Below are 16,405 nucleotides of genomic sequence, written 5' to 3' on the forward strand. Positions count from 1 at the left end.
CTAAATGCTGATTAAATAATATTATATAACAAAGATGCGTAAGAAATTTGTGTTTTAAGGACAAAAACCTGACAAAAGTCTTCAAATACCACGGTGCCTCGCAGTGTGGTAACCGTAGTATAAGCAGAATAATTGTGTAGTGAATTAGCTCAAAAGGGAAATATTTATAATTATTATTCATAACTGGTTATAATTAAGAATAGATCAGTTAATCAGATTAATTGGATATAGCTACATTAAAGGGTTAGTTCACCCAAAAATGAAAATTCTGTCATTTATTACTCACCCTCATGTTGTTCCACACCTGTAAGACCTTTGTTCATCTTCAGAACACAAATTAAGATATTTTTGATGAAATCGATGGCTCAGTGAGGCCTCCATTGACAGCAAGACAATTAATACTTTCAGATGTCCAGACATCTACTAGAGACATATTTGAAACAGTTCATGTGATTACAGTGGTTCAACCTTAATATTATAAAGTGACGAGAATATTTTTGTGCACCAAAAAAAAACTTAACATCTAGTGATGAGCGATTTCAAAACACTGTTTCATGAAGTTTCGGAGCATTACGAATCTTTTGTGTCGAATCAGTGTTTTGGAGCACCAAAGTCATGTGATTTCAGAGGCCTTTCGTCATAAGTGTTTCAAAATTTAGACTCTGGCAGTTTGATATGTGATCCGAACCACTGATTCGAGAAAAAAAAAGATTAGTAAAGCTTCAAAGCTTCATGAAGCAGTGTTTTGAAATCACCCATCACTAGATATTGTTGAAAAGTCTTTCTTTTTGGTGCACAACACCAAAAAGAAGTTGTTAGTACTTTTCTGGGCATCTGAAAGTGTTATTTATTTTGCTAGCAATGCCATCTGATTTTATCTAAAACAATCAATTAATCAGTTCACCCTTGTCACTGATGTTTTGAGACTTGGCTAAGTTCCAATTGCATTTTTAATGAGAAATCCAGAAGAGAAGTACAATGCCTAGCAAAAGGTCAAAAACCTAGCAAAACCATCCACAAAACAAGAGACAGGACCAGGGAACGTACACAGAAGAGCAACGTAACAAATAGCTAAACCTCAATAATGATGATTGAAACAAACGGGGTATAAATAGGCAGAAACAAACAAGATGAGTGAAAACAGCTGTGTGCAATGAACAGTGATTAGTCGGGAACAAAGGATTATGGGAAATGAAGTCTATGATACTGAGAATGTCTGGGGTAGAGTGCCCTCTGGTGGCTGTCAAGGAAACTCCAGCAGGGGATCATGACACTCCTGTGAACACTCAGTCTTGATTATTAATGAATCTTAAGAAAATATGTGTTCTCATTGTCACAGAAAAATAAATCTTTCTTAGCATTTACAACGCTTAAGAATGTTGAGTGACGTAAAAATCACATCACTGCGTGTGAAGTCATATTGAAATTCCAGACCTCATATTTGTACCAGACCTCAAAAGTAACCCAGGGCGACCCCCCGCTTCCCCGATCCATGCTGAGTGCCATGGATGGATGGATGGATAGATAGATAGGGTTGGGGGCATTATGGCAAGAGGCCAAGTCTGGTGTACAGCTGCATTAGCAGCGGCAGGGACGTGAACATGACACTGAACCACCGCTGGAACCGCCGAGGCCGCTGAGCAGCAGACATAAGAGTAGAGCGGAGGAGTCTGACTTAGGCCTCGGCATGCTCATGATTGCCTTCATCTGCTCACTGTGTTGCCTCATCATCAGATTCATAGACTCATCATGTTTTTTGTTCATTTTTTCTATCATCTTTTTAAACATCTGGTCACTTTTCTTTTCTGCTTCTTTATTCTTCTTCCTGAAGTCCTCTATTTCTTTAGCCATCCTGTCTGCCTTCTCCTTAAATCCCTTCTCCAACAGATCAGCCTGCTCCCTCAGTTTACGGTCCATGGCACGCTCAGCCTCCTCTCTCTGGAGCCTCAGCTCCTCATCCATCTTCTCCTTCATCTGTCTCATCCTCTCTTCATTGCTCCGTCTCTCTGCTTCCATCTTCTCTTCGAGTTGTCGCTGCTTTTGTTCCTTGGCATTTATTTCCTGAGCCAGGAGAACAGACTTCTCTCTTTCCTCTGGAAGAAGATGTTGAGGCAAATGAAATAAAGTTTAATGGGAAGTTTAAGAAAGTGTAACATTATACCTAATTTTGCATTGTATTTCAAATCTTGGCTTTTCAATTCAATGAGGCATTGAGGCAATTCACTGAAAGTTGTTGAAGAGAAAAGTCCTCAGTCAGATGATGAATGTAACTGGGAGTTGTTAATGTTGTTCATTGTTTAGCACGGGGCTCTTGATTTGACATGCATCTGTATTATTCAATACATTAGGGAAAATGGTAATATTCCCTATCATATCAAGTGCTGGAAACTTTATCTGTGAGAAGTTATATAGGTGATGCACATCTTAAACCCATGATTGAAGAGTTCTGCATGATCCGAACAATGCATGATGGTTGCAATGCAGTTTAGTCCATGATTCAGATGATCAGCCAATCAAGGGTATTGTGCGCTGTTCTTCAAAACAAAGTGCTAAACAATATTTGGCATGCAAGAAATTTATCAAATCGATAACATTGGATGAAGTAACTATCTTTTATCCACACGTGAATGTAAGTTTCAAAGCTGAGAAAATCACGTTTTTGACAAAGACTACAACGTGCATAAGCAATACTTCTATCGCTTGTTTCTGCTTCTTCTTCACCTGTGTTTTGATCTGGAGATTCTGTCCTCTTTCAGGAGATCTTATAACATTACTGGATAACATTGAAAACATGGATTGGCAGAAATCTGTCAATGAGGAGGAAGAGTTGTGTCATAAATGACGGAATATTCTGTCAATGGCGGGGAAAGAGGGTAAGATAGAAAATGTACGTAATAGTGACCAGAATCAATGAGGAACATGGAAGGAAATAGTTTCACTGCAAAGATGCCATCATTTCACAGATGTACCATCTTTCTCCACTAGATGGTGCTATTGTTGCTTCATCTAGGATGTAAAAGACTCTCTCACCCATTATTTTTTTCTCCTTCTCAGTCAGTTTCTTGTCAGCCTGCAGAATGGCGTAAGAATCCACTGACTTCTGCTTCAGAAACTCTTCAAGTGTTTCTTCTGCCTGTGGACAAAACACATATGAGAATCTGCTACTACTTTTATTATTGTTACTATCTAACTATAACTAGTACCTCTACTACTATAACTAATATTATTAATGATGATTGTGACGATAATGGTTATACTAATAATAATAATAATAATAAATAACAATGTAATTCATCAGATAGTTCTAGACGCTTTTGCCGAAGGCCATACAAGTCAAGCGGTGTCCATGTCCCAGCCACTGGGAACTTAATGACTACATTTAAATGGACAGCAGTAATCTAGTAATCTAATTATTGACCCTATTCTGAATAAGACAATATCCTGATTAAGAATGCGATCCCGTCCACTGCCAGTTTACCAAATAGTATTTCGACACCCCGGGTTGCCATTTGGTAAAAAACAGGACAAACATCTTACAGCCTGAAAACATCTGAAACCTGTGATGTTGCAGTAATTGTGTCAAATGTTGATACTCACCTTGACTCCTTTATTGGCTTGGATTTTGTATTCCTTTACAATGTCTTCAAGGTCCTGGGAGAAGAGAACATAACCACCAGGTACGGCATAAAATCCTTTCTTGAGTTTTTCTGTCATTGGTGCCGAAAGTGATGACAGGAGATTCTCACATCTTTTTTTTGAAGCCTCCTCGTTTTGGCACAGATATCCATCAAAGAGTTTATTAATGTCTTCCTGCAGCATCACATAAAATATCAGAGGAAGAAAACGTTAAACACCATTCAGAGGCTTCAACTATTGAAAAAAAGAGGTCATGAGTTTTATCTCATATTTATATCATATGATAAAGTTAAAGGCACAATATGTAATTTATCGCCACTAGAGGTCGCCTATTCAAAACAAAGGCGTAGCTTGATTCAAACAATAAGACAATAAATGTGTTGAGCTATATTACAATGATAAGATTTCTGTCTATAAATGTAACCAAACAGTTGTTCCCTTGTTTAATAAAACATAATATGTGACCAGTCACGGAAAGTAGGGACACAAGTCGGTTTTGGGGCATTTTGAGTTATTCGCAGATTCTGAAAATGCAGTCTCCAAGCTTTCCAACGATGTGTGACACATGGAAATCTGATCATATTTTGAGAAGTTGTGGCCATTTGAAGGTAGGCAATCAAGAAAGCTCTATAGGGAGAAAAACGCCTCTAAAGTTGCAGTTCTCACCTGTTCTCACCTGCTGGGAGTGACAATAGGGCTCATTTACATCTCATTTAGATAAGCCATACCCCCTGTAAAGCTGCATGGACCGCATACTATTAATAATAAAGGTTAATGTGCATTGTAAATGTCAGTAATTTATCTTTTTTGACTTTTATAAAAATGATTTAGAGGCTGAAATATGTGACTTTTTTGTCAAAACTCTATTTGAACTCGTGCATTGTAGATAACATGTTGCAAAACACTCCTTTAAAATCTGCCCATCATTTTTAATGTTATTATTTTAATGTTTATGTAAAGAAAAAGTACATATTGATGCTAATTTTATTTTTTATTTGCTGGTTTTCCACATAAAACTTGGTGAATTGACTTTTTGAACAGGATTCTGTGATAACCATGATCATTTTGGTCACTATAATCATGAAATGAAATGTTCTCACCTGAGAAGCCTGTTAAAGAAGAATAGGCAATCCAGGAAATAACTGGACTAACAGAGGCCAGAGATCGCTAACTATGGCTATTCAAAACACTTTTCAAGACAATAAATACACGATTGAGACGATGAATGCATGTATTGCCACTGAATTTGCATCTGAATAGCGCTCCCTCCGTGGGCGTGGCCGCATTAGCGGATAATGAGCTGAATCACAGACTTCTGACATGGCTCTCTTTTCATACAGATTACATAAACACAGAAGGTTTGTTTTAGATTTGCCTTACACATTTTAAAACTTGACATTTCAACGTTTTTTCAGACATAAGTATAATTTTTTTATGATTAGTATTCACTAAGTTACAGTTCATTTTCTGAGAACTATCAGATTGGATTTCGTTCAGAGGGAGATGAGAGATCACGCATCATGTTAGTTTTCTTTATTTTTCAAAAAGCACAACATTGTGTTTTTACTCTGAGTGTACACAAATAAAAGAAGACATTCTATAGTTTCAATTGATATATTACTTATGTCTCTATGACAAAAAATGACTGAGTGTTGAGTATTTTAAGTCTGTTTTGCTGCAATGTGAAAAAAATCCTGCAAAATGCGCCGGCGCGTTACCCGACTCCAGAGAGGTAATGTCTTATTATGCCGCTTTCATCGTCGCTCAGATCGTTTTCAGAATCAGTGAGCGCTTGTTCATAAGCATCCGGCTTGTCGAAGAAGTACTTTGTAACGGCCACCTAAATTATGTTGAATACTGTTCAAGACATTAATGTTGATGTGCCTTTAAGATAACTTCTTCTATGGTGTACGTTGTAGTGTGCACGCTGTTCTCATGCACGCACAGAGTTGATAGAGAATGCTCGTGTGATGAGAGAGTGATGACTGCTCTACTGCTGACTGATGTTACAGTTTAATAATGTTACTTTTCCACTTTGATTCGTAGCGTTTATCAGAGTGCTTTTCTTTTTCCTGTTTACCCTCGCTCTTTTGCATGTATGTGAAGAGTGTGCTATATTGTGCGAACCATCTATAAAGACTCGTGGGACTACCAGTGCATTTGCCCCGGGTTTTTCTTCTCGCCTCCTGTTTTCTAATTTTCATCTGGGCAGACTTCAAACCCTCTGGTAGACGTTACAACTTCAAAACATTTTCGGTGTAACGGCCACGGTTCTTCATTGAATTTTGATATCAGCTAGAGCCGGCCAGAGCGCTGCATAATAAGTAGCCACGCTTCCCAGTATGGAAATACACACAGACATGACACGCCCCTACTGCGTGCTAGAATCTCCGAAAACAAGCCGATTTCGACCTCAAAATGTACACTTTTAAATATACTAATACTGCTATCTCAAACACGGAAAGGCTTCTTCATGATCTCAACTAACAGATTCTGCAAAAACACGAAAATCACCAATTTTGAAAAAAAATGCTTCTTTCTCATTTTGCTCAAGAGTTGTGCTGCCGACTTGTGTCCCTGGTTTCCGTGACGGGTCATATATATTAAAGGGTCTTTGGTGACCCACTCATAAAGACAGTTATTTACTTTCTTGAATTTATGAGCCATTTGAAATAAATATTTAGGGGATAATTTGCCCCAAAATGAAAATTTTGTTTATTTACATTTACTCATCCTCATGTTGTTTCAAACCTGAATTAGTTTCTTTTTTTAACATAAAAGAAAATATATGTTCAGTAACCAAAGTGTTTTGGTCTGTAAATATATATAAATAATTCAGATGCAGCTTCTGGGGGGGAAAAAAAGATGGTCATTGTAGCCTAAATATTCTAAATAATACTTATTTCTATTTTATGCTCTTATCATTTAACACAATAATAAAAATTTTTTTTTTGGGGGGGGGGGGGGGGGGCTAGTTTCACAGTCAAACTTGATCTGCAATTAATTAAATTAATTAATCGCCACATCATGTAATTAATTACAGATAGATAGATAGATAGATTGATAGATTGATTGATTGATTGATTGATTGATTGATTTTACTGGGCATCACCTCAAGACATTTCATAAATGTCCCCTCACTGTCCTTAAAGGAACGCTTCATGAAGGTTTGTGTCGCCATGCTGCTGAGTTGTTGGTGTTCTGAGGACACATCCTTCAGTTCCAGAGGGAAGGAGTCCTTCAGTTTCTCCATTCCACTCTGGTAAACCTCAAGCCCCTCCTTCACTGCAGACTCATTCTCAATCATTGCCATAGCAATCACAGCATTCTCCAGAAATGGAACTTCACCACTGGAGATTGTGTCTACGTATGTCTTCACCAGCTGACCCAGAACTTCAGGGAAGGAGAAGGGTCAGACACAAGGAAATTAACTTGGAGACTGTTGATTAATAACTTGCAGTCCAGAAAGCTGAATTAAATTTATTTTCTGGGAATAATTAGTATTTGACACTCTTCTAAAGAAGAGAGAAGAACATTTCTGAAGAACATTTTGATTTAGAAATTTGTCTCCCAACTGGAATGGACATCAGCATTATGATGTAATGAGCACATAACCTAACAAACAGCAGCCTACGTATTCAAATGAAAACATGGTTCCTTTGTTGACAGCAGTTTAGCAACAACTACAGGAGAAATACACGTCTGGTTACTACTTAAAAACAGCTGACAGCTGTGCCATTCACTTGTGTAATTAAATATAGTAAATGAATCATATATTAATGCTTATTTTGCAAATGTCACGTCACATCAATTCATATATCCTATTGACTCACCTCTGCCTGTGACTGTGTGTCCATCCTTCAGCCTTTTCACTTCACTCCTGTCAAAGATGAACTTGCAGAAATGATCTGAGACCTTCTGGAAATCTGGGGAAAGGTCAGCAGGATCCAAGCTCTCCAGACGAGACACATTCTCTGGTGCGGTTGGAAACGGGAAAGTAAAACATTTCCGGGATGGGAAATAATTTCGGATACATTCCCGTGGAAGGTTGAACTCTTTAACTGTTCTTGAAGAGCCTTTAAAAGATACGAAACACCACTTTGTCAAAGAGGTTAGCAAAATACAGTGTAGCTTGTAAATTGTAAAGTTGTAAAGTTTTCAGTATTTCTCAGGCTCAGTGATATTTCTAAAATTGTAAACATAGTAAGCTGCCAAATGGTTATGATAGTGTAATAAAGCCCTTAGTATAATACAAATTCTTCCAGTCAGGATTTATTTTGTGATATTGACTGGCTGTACATACTCTTCCCAATGATGGTCAGGTAATTTAAAAGCTCAAATTAAATATTACCTGGTTTCAGCTTCAAGGCATATTCTAAGTATTGGTCCTCAGTCACGTATTTTCCATTGATTTTTTGTTCCAAGGTGAAGTCCCTCACAGCCCAGATGAAACTAGGGAAGAACTTCACAAACTCTGAGTCATCTGTATCCTCATCAGATGATTTGACCTTTATATACTCAGTCAACTCTGTGACATATCTGGAGGGAGTTTAGGTTTGAACACCAAGCAAGCAGAGAAAATAAAAATACTATAGAGAAAATAGACAACTACATGTGACATGGACATTTAAAGGAACACTATGGTGTCTTAATACTGTACTGTATAGCATAATGTACAGTACAGTGCCTGTGAAAAACACAGACAACAGAGCAAACAGAGAGCAGAATGGATATATCAGTCTTTGGATGAAATAAATGTATTGAATTAATACGATGTTAAACAAATTAAATATTTAAGCCTATATAACCACTGTGCGCAAGCTGATAAATAATTCTCTTTCGTGTAAAAATTATGTAAAAAAAAAAGCCTGAATTAGCAAGTACCCTAGTAAACATAGTTGGTAATGTCTTAATTGAACAGTAAGCAGTTGAGAAATAAAACGCACATGTAACAGTATATTGGAACCGTGCATTCGGTCTTAAAGGGACAGCAGCTTAAAAAACCTGTAGCTAAATAAACCTTAATATTTGTGCTATTTGTAATTGGATTATTTGTTCTTATTTTATTGATGTGTACCAACACTAACCGAAAGTTACATTTCATCATGGGGCATTTCTAACGAAACACCTGGACTTTATTGAATTTATTGCTTTGTCAAAGCTAAATAAGTACAAAAATACATACTTTCTTCGTTCTTGGCACTTTTTTTCTGTTCCTGAAGGATAGTTTCATTTTGCAGCCATAGCCATGTCGAAACACATGTTATTATCTGTCACACTCCGTGATGTCCGAGTCCGAAACGGTTATTGAATATATATAAATCATTATTGAAAATATTTCCACATGACTCTGCATATGTTTAGTAGACACTGTACATATATTTGCATGTTATAAAGAAATATTCACATTATGGTAAATTACAGTCATGTTTATTTTATATAGTGATGAGCAAGGGGGGCCCCTGGTGGTTTGGGGGCCCTACGCAACTTGCCTAGTTTGCATATAGGGAATCGGCTGTGTGTGGGGACTGTGCAGCATGATTCACACCTCAGGGAGAATGGGACACAGGTATTGCAGAGATAGTGGTACTATCTCACAAGGCAGTCCAAAAAACAAAGTTGCACATGCCACAGATCTAACCATCCGTGCTACAAAGCACACAACATGTGCAAGTGCTGTTAATGCAATGGAAGGCAAAATAAACATGTGCCACCATGCACTGTGCATGCTGTTCTTCAAAACTTAACCCCAGAAACTGAATAATATAAATTTAAGCTGTAGAATTTAAAATGACCAGCAGGGGGAGCAGAAATGCTAAAACAGGCAGAGCCACAACAGTCAAAGTTGATATTCTCCCTTTGGTAATCTACTCCCTAAAGGCTTTATCAATCTGCTGACAAAAAGAGTTGAGCCATTTTTTTTAGAGATCTGCTCTTGGGTTATTGTAAAGCTGATGCCTGTCCTGCAAGGGAGGGAGGAAGGTTGTAAAGGCCAGGACTTCCCTTGCTATACAGCATAGAAACTTGAATATATTCTCCTACTATTGAAGGATATTGTCTTAGGGAGTGGCACCACTATACAGTCTATATGGGTCATTTTGGATGCTCCCTTGAGGTTGATGTGTTCTGACTCTGGTTTAATAATCCATAGTGTCAATTTATGCTAAGCCCATTATGTTTGTGCATATTTACGGCATGGCGTAGTGGGTATTAGTTCCCCATAGCATCAATATCAGACGCAGTGTCTTGTTCCCCTTCTCAGGGAACTGGGGTTACATACCCAGACTTTTTCTTGCTACTAAGAGGAGTAATAAAAGTTGTTTTTGGACTAATGTGGTAGTTGAGTTCTGAAACTTACATTATATTTTTATAGTACAATGAACTCTTATATTTGAATTTTAAAGATAAATCGCGTATTTTTTTCCTAATTTGTAAGTTACTTTGAATAAAATGCTGGTAAATGAATAAACGTAACAGTAAAAAAGAGCGATGTGGTGAAATTATTAAAGAATTAGTAGCATAAGGTAAGGAATACAACAATGTACTAATCCATGAAATATCAACTCGAAAAATGTATAATGTGTGAATGAAAGGATACTGCAGTTCCTCTATGGCCCTGTTGTCGATCGTCCCTTGGCTGTTCAGCACTAGAGTGCTACTCAGAAGGACGGCCAAAGAGAAGATCTTTGTATCATGCTTTGAGTCCCCCTGAGACAGATTGGATACAATCATTTGACAAAGAATGACACTGCAAGATTGTTATCATACATAACCCCGGACAGTATAGTTGATCTGTGCATAACCTGCAGGTAAAAATGTGTCAAAATCTAAACACATGAATAGTTTTTTGAACTGTTCCTTTTCTGTGAACTGGTCTCTTAAACTTAAAATAAGGGCCCTGGCACTTTAAGCTAATGTAAAAGAACTAGCAACAATGAAAGCTGACTTTGTTGTCGCCACACGTCAGCTGCGTCTTGGCCAAAAAGTTGTTTGAACTAGTAGTGTAGCCTCTAGGGGGCCTGGGTGGATCACCTCAAATGTCTGATTGCTTAAAGGATTAGTTCACTTTCAATAATTTACTCACCCCCATGTCATTAAAGATGACATTTCTTTCTTCAGTTGAAAAGAAATTAAGGTTTTTGATGAAAACATTCCAGGATTTTTCTCCTTATAGTGGACTTCAACAGACCCCAAATGGTTGAAGATCAAAATTACAGTTTCAGTGCAGCTTCAAAAGGCTTTAAATAATACCAGATGAGGAATAAGGGTCTTATCTAGTGAAACGATTGGTCATTTTCTAAAAAAAATAAATAAAAATGTATATGCTTTATAAACACAAATGATCGCCTTGCACATGTTTCCACTTTCCGTATTCTTCAAAATGCTTACGCTGAATGTCCTACACCTTCCCTATTCAAATTACAGAACTAACGCTGCGCCAGTTCTTTTTTTTCCGTAATTTGAATACGGAAGGCGTTCTGGTGGAAGCTAGATATTTGACTTCATAACTTGTTTAAAGCTGCAGTCCGCGATTTTTGGCCCTCTAGCGGTTAATAAACAGAACTTCACACGTCTTGCGGAAGAACATTGTAGCTGGAGCTACTTTTCTCTGTGTATGTCTATGGCGAGTCATGCAGGTACTGTGCTACTCCACACCGGTCTGAAATAGTCAAAATATAAACACTTATTATAAGTGTACCATAATGATTCAGGGTAAGATAAAAAAATACGGTTTGGAAAATAGATTCATGTCGTACATTTTCATTATATAATTTTTGTAAATTTTGAACAAAAAAAGTTATGGACAGCAGCTGTAAATATGGATTTTTTTTTTTTATACAAATGCATCGCTTTGCTTCAGAATGCCTTTATTAACCCCCCTGAGCCGTGTGGCGTACGTTTATGCAAAAACAACAACAACAACAAATTAATATCAAAATACAACAACAAAATATCCCCCAGCATCCCCAAAAGAAAATAACTGTCTATATCAGCAGGTATCCATAATCTATATTTGTCATTCAAAAATGGAAACCAAAACTAGGACTGCAGATATACAAACCGTAAACAAAGCAGCGCTTGTTTACCATTTTGAATATCAATCATGCTGATCATTTTCTTCATTCCAGGTGACTCATGTTATTATGAAAACATTCAACATACTCAATCAGCCCAAACAAAAAAACAATAGAGTCCAACTAGTGCTGATGGTGCAGAACAACGGAAAAAGTGGGCTGGCCAATGCTCAACAATGGCCCGATGTTGGTCGACCGTCGGCTTGGTTTGTCAGGGCTAGACTTTGCTAAAATAAGTTGTATTAAAAATATGTTTATGAGTTTTATCTGATGGGGCAAAAGTAAAGTATGGCTACAATTATAGCAAATATATACAGAAAACATTTATAGACTTGCTTGTATGATTGTGACAGTATCATTATTAATACACTCTGACCAGTTCACAGTTGGACTAAACGATTCGACAGCAGCAGTTCTTGCGTCAAGATGTACACTGAACCTGTGGCGGCAGTTTGTCCAAATTACATGATGATGTAAACAAGAAGTAAAGAACCATTTTTTAATTTTAAGTATTTCAGAAGTATGAGTGTGACTTTATGTTTTGGAACAAATTGCTCTTTTGGAAAATGTGACAGACTTTTTTTGTTTTGTGACCTTTTGTGACCTTGCTTTTCAAATAGTGTATTTTTTTACATGCTGTTTAAAAATTTCATAGGTAAAATTTTATATGTGAATCTCACTGCATCTTGTGCTACACATCTGCTTTTACAGAATACTGAAGTATATCATTATGTCACATAATCAGATGAACTTATAAAGGTAGAAATATACTTGTGGTACATAATCTACATTTAATACACTACATCTTTCTATGTTATCATAAATAAAGTCATTATTTAGCTGCTAATTGTGCATTCTGATCCATTTTATCTGTGCTATAGCTAGTGTTTGGTCATTTTTGAGTGTTAAACATATTGGTTAGCACATTCTTTGATAGCTTTATAGATAACGTCAATAGGTCTTGTGCTTTCTGGGACTCATGAATGCTTTTCCATACTATATCATATAGGCTGTTACGTCACCTTGTCCACGTCTCCAAGTCCCTCAGTGTCCAGCAGCACCAGAGTGGTTCCTGCTTTAGTGGGGTGATCCACACACCACATCCAGATGCCCTTCGTCTTGGACTCGATGGTGCTGCCCAATGCAAATCCTAAAAGAGAGAAAGAGCCAAGAAACATGGAACACAGATCACCAAAATATTTTGTTTACCTCCTTGTCAAATTGAGTAGAGCCTTATTTAGTTTGTGACAACTTGTGTGCTTCATTTCATAATAAATAACAGTCTTACTGAACAAGAGAAAGTCACAAACATCTGTGAAATGGTTTGAGAGTTACAGTTTTCTGACAAATTTTCACCAGGAACTATAGTTGTTAGATTTTGACAACAACAGCAGCTAAGTTTCCATCCACCTATTTTTATGCGCATTTTGGGATGGGAATGCCAAGATGTGCATAAATTCTAAAAATGTGCTTAAAAAAACTCAACTGAAGAAAATGTGCATAAACTATGATGGAAAAATATTTACCAAATACATTCCACGTTTTGGTTGTTTTGAAGTGTCTGAGCAAAGTCTGTCATCAAAGTGGTTCAGTACAATTAAATTCCAGAACTGTCACGACTGCATTCCCAAACGGCAGGCATCGTCCTCAGAAAGCTTTACATGACTTAACATGACCTTGTTTATTGCAATTTGTCTGTGTGCTCAGGAGGAGTAATATCATATGAACCTTATTATATATAGTGGCTTCTCCTACTATTGAACTTCCATTTTTCTAAGTGATATTTATTGGCAATTTTCAGGAAGTGATGATTTTGTTCTCTTTGACTGACTGGATAGAAATGCTGCTTTATTCGCAAATGTTTTATGCAATATTCCAATTTTATATTTGCAAATCATTACCATAAAATATGGTCACTGCTCTTGAAAAGTCATCAACTCTACATCAGCCTTAATTCAAAACAGTAGTAGTGGAGAGTGGGGTGATTTGTGCCAGGGGGGGAAGTAGTTCCACCCATTGTTTCTGGAAAACCGTAGAAGAAATGAGTCATGTGACCACTTAATTTTGAAAAGCCATCCATTTTACTCATCCTCCAAAGAAGAAAGACACATGACATGAGAGGAAAGCACATTTTAACTAAAAAAAAACTGTTTTTTTCCTTTCAAAGTAAAATTTCTATGATCAAGGTTTTTTGATTGTCATGTCTGAACAATTATAGATAAGTTTGAAAACATTTCACACATGTTTTAGTGCTTTAGCAGGCTACACAATCAGTCTATACAAGTTAGCATGATGTTAGCTCTTAACTGCTGGATCATGCTAGTTTTTCAAACTTGTACTTCTGGGGTGATTTGTGCCAGAGGGCCTGGGTTAAGTTGTGCCAGTGGCATAACTCACCCCCACTTATGATTATTTTCAACATATTATTAATTTGTAATTGTACATTGTACTCTTACATTTTATCAGTTAAACTATGTGACATTCTTGATTTTAGACCAAAACCCATCATGCCACGCACTTATAAAATGCACTTTCTGAAGATGAAAAGCATGAAATGGTGCAATGTTGTGCAAAAGGCATGAAAACAACTAATATTGTGTGAAAACTGAATGGAGATTATTGAATTATCATAAGATTTGAGAGTGATTTAGAGCACAGCAGAACTCGGTCAGATAAAGCCTTATTAATGAAAGTTACTGTCAAAAAAATTAATTGTATTAAAATTAATTGTATTAAAAGGGCAGCTATATAAAAAGCCAGTGTTTAGCAGCAAACAGGTATTTTCATCTTCAGAAAGATCTTTCTTCCTCCCATATTGCATGAGAACTGTGACTTGCTTAATAATGTGGAACAACCTCTAAGTAGGGTTTCCATAGAAATGGCAAATTATTTTGTCTGAGATTGATACAAGTTATCTAAAAAGACATGGATAAATAAACAAACATTTTCTTAGAAAAACTAAAATCTGAATGTTTATTCTACTGAAATCTTACTGATATGTCACTTGCATAATAATTTGGATTGTGGTGTATTCTTATGCGTCACATAATTGACAGACAGCATTCTGTGTATGTCAACAGGCATCTATTGCCAAAGCCTTTTGTCCTGAAATGATTCACAAATATCATATATTGTGTATTTAAGTTTGTGTTTTCCCAGAAACTACAAAATGTGACTTATTCCAACAGTTTAATAGGGTGACAATATCTAAATAAACCTTAAATGAGTAATTTTGTATTGAATTTGTCTTGCTTTCATATAGCATTACAGTTCATAACATTAAAATGTTGTTTTACTTCAGAAATGACTGGCACAATTTATCCCAACTTATTCTCTCCAAAGACCACTTTTTTCCCAAAAGCTATATTTCTGAAACAATTTATTTCCGATCCAAAGTTATTGTTCTCAGGGATGCACCACATCCTGAAATATTTGTACATTCCTAAGTTGAAGGCATTACTGCCATGGCCTCACGTTAAAGTCACTTTGAGTAAAAACTGGCACAACTCACCCCACTTTCATTGGGTTGCTCTTTAGATGTTGCTGCCTGTATAGTTCTAACCTGTTTGTTGTCCTGCGAGGCGATTCATCAGGTAGGACTTCCCGGTGCGGTAGAGACCCACCACGACCACCACCACCACTGGCTGCTGGATCTGCTGCAGGATCTGTAGAGCTGACTGCTGCACACACAGCTTCCCATCTGACTCCGTGTCAGTCAAGCACACTGGTTTGTCCATGATCACTGGAGATGGAGCTTACACACACACACACACACACGTTGGTACTTTTACAAGGTACTTTTACATCTCAGACATTTGGGATTTCCTCATAATAAAGCAAATTCTGACAACGCCTACAGTATGAGGCCATTTTTTGCCCTATAAATATGTCAAGCCAGTGCATACACACACACAGATTTGATTTAATGTCACATAATATTTACACATAAGGTTACAACACAGAACTGAGACCTCACTGATAAGAGAGAGCTGTAAGCAATAAATGGAGCTGCCTGTTTTAAATCTAACTAAAACTTACCTGCTCTCTATGATTTCTCTTGAGTTCTGAAAGATACAGTTTGAGAGCTTCCTGGTAACCACCCTTAAAACCACGCCTCTTATTGACTGGCAGTGAGTTGTATGGTTGTGTCTGCATGTTTCTTGTCTTTTGGAATTGTACATGTGAATTGATTGCCAACCATTGATAACACATCTTGAGCGTGCACTTTTCTAACAACCTCTTCATTTATTATTTCTTATCAAAACTGCTTCATTTTTACACATATATTCCTTTGCTGAGAACAATCTCACACATTTACTTAAAGGGGCACTCTGTGATGATTCAAATCCACTGTTTGGAAGTTAATTGGGCTGAGTCCAACAACAAACGTTTAACCAATCAGCATCAGGGGGCGTGTGACAGTCGAGGAGAGAGAACGAGCAAGAGGGAGATTTGAAAATAAGAAAATAAAAACTGCAGAATGAGAAATGGGACACAATACAAAACAGCTCAAAAGAATATCACTGGAATGAAGATCATTCGGTTCTCTGCTCCACCCCCCTTGGAGTTCAACACTTTTCTTCCTCCCCTGAGGAAACAAAGAATGTTGTTAATTGTGGATGGTCCCAGTTCAGACGTTTTAAGGACAAGCAGGAGAAATGGGCGAGTGTTCATTCAATCCCTGCGTTCCATTC

The 16,405-nt window shown here is 37.1% G+C and overlaps 1 protein-coding gene across 2 annotated transcripts; it reads right to left on the reverse strand.

The window, feature by feature from the left end:
- Nucleotides 1-822: 822 nt before the first annotated feature.
- On the reverse strand, nucleotides 823-16,405 carry LOC125245064 (guanylate-binding protein 1-like). Of its 2 annotated transcripts, XM_048155509.1 has the most exons (10): nucleotides 15,750-15,768; nucleotides 15,274-15,465; nucleotides 12,734-12,861; nucleotides 10,235-10,344; nucleotides 7,988-8,175; nucleotides 7,470-7,712; nucleotides 6,749-7,029; nucleotides 3,598-3,810; nucleotides 3,031-3,133; nucleotides 823-2,093 (listed from the first exon to the last, which is right to left on the reverse strand). In XM_048155509.1, the coding sequence occupies exons 2-10, from the start codon at nucleotides 15,446-15,448 to the stop codon at nucleotides 1,579-1,581; spliced, it is 1,956 nt and encodes a 651-aa protein (XP_048011466.1). In that variant the 5' UTR covers nucleotides 15,449-15,465; nucleotides 15,750-15,768; the 3' UTR covers nucleotides 823-1,578. The 2 variants fall into 2 exon arrangements, with proteins under 2 accessions (XP_048011466.1, XP_048011465.1); XM_048155508.1 differs by having other exon boundaries at nucleotides 15,274-16,405.

Source organism: Megalobrama amblycephala, linkage group LG14, assembly GCF_018812025.1.
Source record: "Megalobrama amblycephala isolate DHTTF-2021 linkage group LG14, ASM1881202v1, whole genome shotgun sequence".
Taxonomy (NCBI): domain Eukaryota; kingdom Metazoa; phylum Chordata; class Actinopteri; order Cypriniformes; family Xenocyprididae; genus Megalobrama; species Megalobrama amblycephala.

Coding starts and splice junctions, on each gene's coding strand:
- LOC125245064 (XM_048155508.1), bottom strand. CDS start 15,448: ATGGACAAACCAGTGTGCTTGACTGACACGGAGTCAGATGGGAAGCTG. Junction 10,345..12,733: donor GACTTGGAGACGTGGACAAG/GTGACGTAACAG, acceptor AATCTGTCTCAG/GGGGACTCAAAGCATGATAC. Junction 2,094..3,030: donor GAAGGAGAAAAAAATAATGG/GTGAGAGAGTCT, acceptor ATCTTCTTCCAG/AGGAAAGAGAGAAGTCTGTT.